The following is a 10,154-nucleotide window of genomic DNA, read 5'->3' as shown; positions in this document are numbered from 1 at the left end:
GGGCTCGCCGCATCCTCCTCGCGCACATCAGCTTCGAGACCACTTCGAGACATCGATACTATCGATTTTACTCAATTTTACTCCACGCCTTTCGAGAAACGAGATACATCAGCGCTGCACTTCGGAAAATGGTCGACAATCGAATTCAGGTGGTCAACACGTGTCGGTAAGAAAGGGAAAATTTAAATTTTATGGTGAAAAATATTATTTATTATGCGAATGAAAAAATAAATTGTGGTATACGTTATTATGTAGTTATACGATTAATTATGACGCTATAAATCTTTCGTTGTTTCAAGTATTATGACATTTCATGTCACATCACATGACCAACTGGCTGGCCCATCGTAACGTTCAATAATCATTCCTTCGACTTTTTATACTTTTACGTTTTTTATGTGAATAAACTCCGAAATTTGGCACAACATACATAATGTACTCTCACGTTTTCGTATTTTAGTGTAAAATCCGGAGATTGTCTATGGATCAATGGTAAATGACAGATTTACCTCAATGAATCAGGCGACTTTGCATGGCTCGCATCGAACAAATGAAGTATATGTTTTTTTTTAATAGGATTGTCCCTGTATTATTGACTGAGCGACAATGTTTTAGTTTCTTTATGGAGCATACCGAGGCGCAATTGTTGTATGAATGCCAGGAACATGCGACGCGGTGTGCGTTCGACATATCCAAAGTGGAAATATGTGGAAATTTTTCGTGTACAATTGATGATCCGCAGTAGCGGAGTTGAACAAATAATTGGGTTTAATATAAGTGATTGATTGAGGTGTTGATCGGAGAGATGATACAGCAACATTGATTATCAAGATGGACTGATGGACAGTTGGAGATGAACAATTCTGTTTTTGTCAGTTCTGCGAAAAACGCACTTGTGCAACGCCATTTTGTGACCACGCACGGTAGAGACGTAAACATCAAACTTTCTAATCGTGTTTATTGGGCCCTCGTTATGTCATTATTTGGGGTGATAAGGGTTTGAGGGCCATTGGGGATATCTGGTGACTTGTTCAGGCATTTGGAGAGGCGGTCCAGTGATTGGGGATAGATTATGCTGGACGAGGGCTAGTTGTTTTCGCGCCAATTCGAATCTAGATATGCACCTGGTACATCTGGCTCTCGGAGACAAACAGCTGGACAGTCCACGTTAATGCACAATTATCATAACTTTACCCACTATCTCTCCGAGGATATTTATTGCGGATTCACAGAGGTATGTTTTTAGTTTTTTTTATAGCCTACGTTAATCATCTGTTTGATAATAAAGTTTCGTGGAATTCGGTGGGAAATGTGGAAAGCCAGACAACACCAATTTTCCCGTTTTCATCAACATCGAATGATATCTGATAAAGTTGGGGATTTGGGGGGAAATATATAGAGATATTTATCGTTGAGAATTTAATCAGCTTTAAAAAAGTATTCGGATGTTTTCCCCGTGAATTGATAATTTTCGAGATGAATCGACGTGTATTTGTATTTATGTTTATCGTGTATAAATTTTTAGTGTTGTTATCAATGAATTTGTTTAGAAAGGAAAATATAATAAAAAAATATATTCTGCAGGAGAATTAGAATCAGATTAATATTATTATCTCAGAGGTGGTAGTGATTATATTTGAAAATTTAGACGGCAATTGAGAATTAGATTGAACTCGAAATTTGATTTGTCTCAGTCTTGGTCAATTTTCCACTGAACAATCGAGTGAATACAGTCTAAAATAACTGACATTTTATATTACAGGAAAGACCCACAAGGGTGTAAGGGTCTCTCCATAAAGAGTCTATTTTTGAGTGATGCATCGAGGCCAGACCAGTGTTGATGTCAGAAAAAAGTGAAAAATGTCTGGTGATTCAGGATGGAATGCCGTTATCCATCACCCATCGGAGTTGGAGTTGCAAAATTGGAATTGGGATGACAACGATCATGAGCAGGAAAGAGAGTTGCCATCAACGGTAGACATGGATGCAATAAAAGGTGGTGGCAGTTGGGATCCAGCAAATGGGCAGAATGAAACGGATTCAGTGGACTCCGAGGAGGATTCAGACTCGGACGATGACAGTTCAGCTGGCTCTGATGGCAGTTGCTCATACTCAGATTCCGAATCAGACGACGAGACGAGTGGTGACGACTGCGAGGACTCTGGATCAAATACAGACTGTTCGTCAGAGCACAGCGAACAAACATTTCTCATCAGAGAGACAAACTTCGAGCCGGGCTCCCTCAAACTCAAAATCAGTATGAAGGCGCAGAAGAAGGAGGAGGCAGAGAAGAAAAATGAAAAGGCCAAAAGAATAATAACGAGAAAATCAAAAATATTTAATGCCAAAACGTCCGAGTGTCTGACTGAGGATTCAGACTCGTCGGCTGGTCCAACGAGTGTAAATCCATCGTCCTCTGGTGAAAAACAGTCTGCCCCTCAGCCACTCCAGGAGCTCAATCAGGAGCACTTGTCAGCAATTTTACCAGAGCAAGAGGACACACCCTTCGACGGTTTCGAGGACTCTGAGAGTGGTAGACTTGTTTCCAAGGCCATCGAACGAATGTCCCTGGGGGCTGACTCAGACTCGAGTGACAATGTCGATGACAATCCAGTGCCAGTCTACAGCTCAACGTTGCTACAGCAATTCGTCGAGAAGACGCAGCTCCTCTCTGAGCCTAGAAAACGCAGAAGCAAATTGGTAAAGAAAAATAATGAAACCGAGTACGCATGCATCTCGAATGTGTCACCAGATTCTGGGATTCAATCTGTGGACAACAGCCCACTTCATCTGGCTGTTCCAACGAGTCCTGGGCCCTCGCAGTCACCAGTGCAATCAGCTCCAATGAAGCCCGCTGTAAATGTCGACCGTGTCCTTTATCCCCCAAAACGAAAGCCTGGTAGACCCTCGAAAACCGTCTCGAGTCAGCCTCGAGGCCCTGGTAGGCCAAAAAGTACAGATAAAATTGAAAAAATGGAAGGTACCAAGAGCCCACCTGTCGATGCTAAAAAGGAAGATCCAAAAAAGATTAAAACAACGTCAAAGTGTGGTAAAAATGTCAAACAATGTGCTAAAAATCAAAGGTTAAAAAATAATACTAAAAAATCCAGCCCCTTGAATGAAGATGCATCATCTGATAATATTAATGAACAATCTTCCGTGGATAAGTGCCTCAGTAATGTAAAAAAAGTGAATAAAGAGAGTAGTAAAACGTGTGAGCAAGTGTGTACAAAAGTCAAGCAAGTCAAGAGCATTGATACAGCAAAGTGCATCAATACGTCTCCATCTCGACAAAAAATTAATGTCGAAGCGGCAGCTGAGGAAAAAGTCATAAGAAAGAGCTCCAAGGAGAACAGACTCGAAATATCTCCCCAGAATAACAAGAAGCAAATTTCTACCAAGAAGACTCTTCCGCCACCACCTCCTAGAAGAGTTCTAAAGGAAAATAAAAGCAGTAAAAAGACATCTGAAACAAATGTAGTTGGTGTTCAAACCGTAATATCACTCCCAGTAGATCTAAAACCCCAAATAGCCGATTCAAATCGTCACTCCCTCAAATGTGATAAACCAATTCAGCCAGTCTTGAAGAATCGTCACAAGCATCATCACAAGCATCGTCGAAGAGTTGTGGTACCTCCAAAGACACCAATAAGAATTGATCCATCAATCGTCGAGGAGCTTGAAAAATTAATCGAGGATTTTGCCAGTGCCTGTAGTTTAGGAAGGAACAATACGAATTCTAGTAGCTCTGAGTTGCCACAGATATTTCGTGTGAAGAAAATAACGAAAAAGAGAAAGGGCGAGGGAAATTCCAATGACGATCAGAAACTCAAGAGAAGACTGAAGAAGGAAAAGCCATCGAATGATTTGAAAAGCAGTCAGAATTCTAGTGCACCTTCCAATCCTAATGAGCAAAGACTTCCATTGAAAAAACGACACTATCATCTGTCTAGTCCCCACAGCTCTCAGAGCTCAAATGCCAGTTGTACAGAGACTAATCCAAGAGACGAGTCAAATTCCATGGAGAGTCATATTGAGGAAGCCATTGAGGCGACTATTGAGAGATACAGCAGTCCTGGAAGTTCTCAGAAGGAGATTGATACGATGAATCTGAAGAAGAGATTGAGGGAAGCTGAGACGACTGCCCCTTCAGTCTCTCCTGGCAGTGACAGCTCTGACGAAGGAAAACCATTAAACAGACTCGAACCACCAAGAAGAAAAAAGAAAATAGTGAGAGATCTTCGAGTCACCGTCACCAAACTGTCATCCGACAATCACTCCCCCATGCCAGATAAATCAGATACCAGAAGTAACGATAAGAAGACCTTGGACAAATTAACAAGAGCCGATAAAGCATCTGATAAAAATAAAGCAACAGCAAAAGACCTTGAAAAAAGTGAATCCAAGGATGATACCACCACAAATCCATCAAAAACACCTGATGATAAAACATCCTCTGATAAGAAGGATAAAAAAGACGTTAATCCTATGTCAACAGCTCCAGATGCTCCAGATGCGGTTGTCCCTGTTCCAAAGAAAAAAATTCGAAGAAGAAAGGCTATAAATCGTACCGGATTTCCCACCTTGAAAAAGAAAAAGAAGAAGAAACCGGTAGCTCCTGAAACCCCAGCAGCTGATGCCTCAGTCGACCTTGAGATATCAAAAATCGAGGAAAAATCAGTTGCCTCAGAGGCTGATGCCAATCCCCTGCCACCGAAGAGCGATGATCACAAAGACAGCGAGGACGAGGGACCTCTCGAGCTCAAGGACTTCCACGAGTCTTCCTGTCACAGTTTCTCCTCCGATTTGGACACCTGCCCAGGACACCTGCGAGTTCGACGGGATCTTGTTGAATGCAATGGCAGCAGACCCTGCGACAAGCTCTGTCCAGTGAAATTCGAGAAGATTCAGGACTCGAGAATTTATGATGAGAATGCAACCCTCGAGGAGTCGCTCGAGCGTTATAATCAGAGTCAGCGGATAGCAGAGCTGAGTGAGGAGAATGTGAAGAAATTGGACAGAGCGAATTCTCACATGCGAATGGAATTGTCAGGATGTCTGAATAATAATCACAAACGTCGAAGGGGCTCCACCAGTCCCTGCAACTTGACATTGAGAAGCATAAAGAGGCTGAGAAATGCTGGGTATGACACAGAGAGTGACGCTCTTCCAAGCAGTGATGTTGCCAGTGACGAGCCAGAGTTGGGAAAGCAACAGGGATCTTCTCACACCAGAAGGAAGCAGCCCAGATGGAAGAAACGATATCTCCCAGCTGGATTGTTCTCTGATTACTACAAGGACGATGAGCCCAGGAAATTATCAAATACTGATGGAAAGAATAAACTGACTTACGAGCCCTCTGAACATCCCCATGGACTCCTCCCTCCCCCCTACCACTGTGGAAAATTCCTACGTCAAAGAAAAATACCCTTTCAACTACCCTACGATCTCTGGTGGCTGCACACCCACTCGAGACTCCCTGGAAGGGACCTTGTGCCCTCCTGGAACTATCGAAAAATCCGAACCAATATCTACTATGACGTTAAACCAACGACTCTGTACGAGGCTCAAGGCTGCGAATGCAAACCAGATTCTGGTTGTGGTGATGATTGCATCAATCGCATGGTCTTCAGTGAGTGTGCACCTCAGTTGTGCCCATGTGGAGAAAAATGCGAGAATCAGAAGATCCAGAGACATGAATGGGTGCCTGGACTTCAACGATTTATGACTGAGAGCAAGGGCTGGGGAGTGAGGACCAAGGATTCCATTAAATCTGGGGTTTTTATCCTGGAGTATGTAGGTGAAGTCGTATCTGAACGTGAATTCAAGTCCAGGATGGCAACGAGATATGCCAATGACACTCACCACTACTGTCTTCATTTGGATGGGGGTCTGGTTATTGATGGACACAGGATGGGTGGTGATGGGAGATTTGTCAATCACTCGTGCGAGCCCAACTGCGAGATGCAGAAGTGGAGTGTCCATGGGCTTCCCAGGATGGCCCTATTTGCATTGAGGGATATAAAATCTGGTGAGGAATTAACTTACGACTACAACTTCGCTCTGTTCAATCCCTCAGAGGGGCAGGAGTGCAGATGTGGAAGTAATGCATGTCGAGGAGTGATTGGAGGGAAAAGCCAACGAGTTGCCAGGAGTGTGCCAGCCCCACCTCAGGTAGAGTCATCTGAGCGTAAAGCAGTTGGTCGACCCAGGAAGAACGTTCGTAAATCAAACGTCGTCCAAGCCACATCAAAAGGCCTCTGCAAAACTCGTAAAATAGGGGACTCCAGTCTCATCAATACTCCTACGATGAAACCAATGTCTCACCAGCAGAGGTGCTTTGCTCAACAACACCACTGCTTCCTTCTGAGAAATCTCGAGAAAGTTCGACGAATGAAGGTGCCTCTTGTCCAGCCATCACCAGTCACTGGTAAAGCCAAAGATAAAGCAGTTGTAGCTGTCAAAGAAAAAGCACCAGCTGACAAGAATCATGCAGATGCATTCTTCACTCAACTCAATGCACTCACGAATAATCCATCGAGAACTGTGAGAACTCGTAGCCTAGCTCAAGCCCAGGACGATCCTGAAGTCAACAAAACAGCTAAATTGGCTAAAGTATTGAAGGATTTGTATACTGTTGTCTCATCAGCTAACGATGAAAACGATTTACCGCTGTGCACTCCATTTATAAATCTTCCACCGAAAAGAAAATTACCCGAGTATTACGAGAAAGTTCAGGAGCCAATTGACTTAACAATGATTGATCAGAATATTGGAACAGGCCATTATAAGACAGCCGAGCACTTCGACCAGGACATCATTAAATTATTCGATAATAATGTCAAATACTTTGGAAGAACATCAGAGATTGGGATAGCTGCAGCCAGATTGAGAAAACTTTATTTGGGAAGCAAAGCTGATTTTATTGATGCTATAACCGAAGCAACTGGTGCACCACCTGCTCAGGGCTTCCTGCCGCCCCAGGGATCGACAGCTGGGGAAGAAGATGTTATCAGGTGCATATGTGGACTCCACAGGGATGAGGGGCTGATGATTCAGTGCGAGAGGTGTCTCGTATGGCAGCACTGCGATTGTGTTAAAGCTGACACTAGTGTTGAGTCCTATTTATGCGAGAGGTGTCAGCCCAGGGAAGTCGATCTTGAGATACCACTCGAGGGTGAGGAGGAAGAGGGAAAGAAGCATTTTGTCACTCTTCTCAGGGGTGAATTGCAGTTGCGGCAAGGGGACACGGTTTACGTTCTTAGGGACACACCTGAGAAACACACGTACAAGACTATTCAGAAATTTGATTATGAACAGATGGATATATTCAGGATTGAGAGGCTATGGAAGGACGACAAGGGGGAGAGATTTGTCTTTGGTCATCATTATTTGAGGCCTCATGAGACTTATCATGAACCAACCAGAAAATTTTATGAGAATGAAGTGGTTTGCGCACCACTTTATGAAGCTGTCCCTTGTGATTTGGTAGCTGAGAGGTGCTGGGTACTCGATCCACATACCTTTTGCAAGGGACGACCTGTTGGGGCCACAGCTCAACACACCTATGTGTGCGAGTACAGAGTGGATCGAGCTGCCAGGCTGTTCACCAAGGTCGCCAGGTCTCGACATCATGTCTGCACTAAACCTTATGCCTTCGAGGTCTTCCCACAGAGGATCAAGCATTATCGTACTTATTTGGTGAGATATCTCGCACTTTCTATGTATTGTTTATTGATCTAGAAAAAATATATTGACGATAATTTCTGATTTTTATAGCCACACAGTTTAGAAGGCATTCAATCCACCAAAGCAATCAAGGATAAGAAGAAGAATAACTCATATCCGGATCCCGATAATAGTCACAAGACGGAAGGGAGTGAGGGGAGAATCAATGGGAAAGATCAGATTAAATCAGTCAATAAAGCTCGACGTAGATCGTGTGACGAGCACAGGATTACACCTGCTGTTTCATTTGCTCAGGTGAGTCATTGATCGAGAAATCTATGAGTAACGTGTATTGGTGTTGATTGTCATTAACGTATATTAATTTTTAATCGTTTTTGTTTAATTATTGTATTATTATATTAATTTAAAAATTTGTCATGTTATTTTTCAGAGAGAGGAACAACGAAAGAGACTGAATGGAATATTAACGAATCTGTTGCAAAGAATGCCGAATAAGAAGGATCCTCTGGACATGTCATTCCTGCTCGAACGTAATCGGCGCAATCGTAAAAGACCAATGGCTCCAAATCAGTGATCCTCGAGGAGGGGAAAATGACTATAAAAAATAAATCCCCTTTATCCACCACTAATTATATCAACTGATCATTGAGGGACCCGATCAGACCGGGTATAATCCATTCTCTCGGACTTTTATAGACCGTTTTAGACGTGTATGTACAAAAAAAAGAATTACCTTAAAATCATGTCTCTACACATCTATCCCGTCCATTTGTCTTACGTACTAATTCAAACGACAACTTTCCAATAACGAAAAGGTGTATTCGATGTCGCGAGAATAATTAGGACCCATAAATTTTTTACTCCACTGGAATTATCATGTCATTTATAATATCTCACGAAATCCTGATCCTTTCATCTTTTTTTTATTTTAAATTGGGTGCACGGTCTAACAATTATGATGAAAAAAAATATGTACAGAGTTATTTGTAAATTATTTCCAATTTTTATTAGAAAAATCAAACGTTGTTAAGATCTTATAGTTGATTGTACAAATTGTGGAATGAGGGAGACGTTTAATTATTGGAAAAATAATGAAAAATTAAGGGCGCTAATGTAGCGTCGAGGTAGCTTTGTTGCACAAAAATTGATGATTGAAGAAAAAATGGAATATTATATTTTTCATAATCCCCCGGTGTTAACGGATGTAAATTAGAAATTAAATTAATAGACGAGAGGAAGTTTACTTATGTATTTAAATTATTAATATTTTTATTCATCACTGGTGGTGATGATTATTTTCCAGCGGCCAGTTGAGGGTCTCAAAAGTGTCTTTTTTGCTCGGAATACGAAAATGTAAATATTTCATCATGAATATTTATTATTATTATTATATTGATTATATTATTATTATCATGATTATCGTAATGATTTTTACGTTGAATAACGCTTGTTGCGACACACATCGATCCCCTTGAAGATCACAAATGCACACTTGCACTTGCCTCAATGCCAGATGATTTTTAACGATTAGTTATTAATGACTCCATGTACCTTTTTATGAAGAAAAGAAATAATATAGTTAAATTCTTCTTTCGATTAATTAACCATGACTGTAAGAGATAAATTATCGATTTGTTGTTGCACTTTATTTTATTAAATTCGACATTAAAGTTTGGAAAAATTAATAATTACGAGTCGAGTTTTAATGTGGCTCTTTTGAAATGTCATTATTATTATTTTTATTTGTTTATGATTTTTTTTTGTTCTCACATTAATGATTGGTATGTTTTTACCTCACATGTGTTTTTGCCATTTGAATGCTCTATCGTTTGAGGGATTTACGAAATGCCCAATCCCAGAGTTTGAGAATATTTTATTTTCTCCATTAAATAGTTGGAATGAATAATAAAGAGAAATAGAATGAATCTCCATTACATGCAATTTTCATCGTTTACTCAACATTTTCCGCCGTCAATGATTTTAAAATTAATGAAAGTTGGATATGATCCATTACAACGGCAGCTTCATGCTAATTTAATGATGTACATTGTATACAACCTACTATATTCTTTTTCTGGAGAACGTAAATAGATGTTTAAATATGCAGAGTATGTTCTTTCATTTACTTCTGATTCCCTTGGTGTTACCAACTTTTCCACGTTTAATTTCTATTTAAACAGGTACTTCAAAAAATAATTAATTCAATTTTATTAACTGAAATCAATATATTTGTTATATACATTCATTACAGAATGATCACGCGTGCATAAAAAATATATTGGATATATTGTTATAGATTTTATTTATCAAATACATTTCATGCCTCAAACATTAAAAAAAACTTAAAAAATTAATTTGAAAATAAATTGCTAATTTATTCCGACAATAAGCAATTATTTCTGGTTTTATCCTGAAGTGAACGTCAAATTCAAATGAATGACAGAACAAAGTATACAAGACATTAT

The 10,154-nt window shown here is 40.5% G+C and overlaps 1 protein-coding gene across 1 annotated transcript; it reads left to right on the top strand.

Annotated features, from left to right (window-relative positions):
* The first annotated feature begins 681 nt into the window (after positions 1–681).
* On the top strand, positions 682–9,932 carry ash1 (histone-lysine N-methyltransferase ash1). The gene is made up of 4 exons (XM_011316128.1): positions 682–1,234; positions 1,763–7,701; positions 7,780–7,983; positions 8,120–9,932. Exons 2-4 carry the CDS (start codon positions 1,861–1,863, stop codon positions 8,261–8,263), a joined length of 6,189 nt encoding a protein of 2,062 aa, XP_011314430.1. The 5' UTR covers positions 682–1,234; positions 1,763–1,860; the 3' UTR covers positions 8,264–9,932.
* The last annotated feature ends 222 nt before the right edge of the window (positions 9,933–10,154 follow it).

The sequence above is a fragment of the Fopius arisanus genome, unplaced genomic scaffold (genome assembly GCF_000806365.1).
Source record: "Fopius arisanus strain USDA-PBARC FA_bdor unplaced genomic scaffold, ASM80636v1 scaffold00006, whole genome shotgun sequence".
Lineage (NCBI taxonomy): Eukaryota > Metazoa > Arthropoda > Insecta > Hymenoptera > Braconidae > Fopius > Fopius arisanus.
This window is presented reverse-complemented; position numbering and strand designations above follow the sequence as displayed.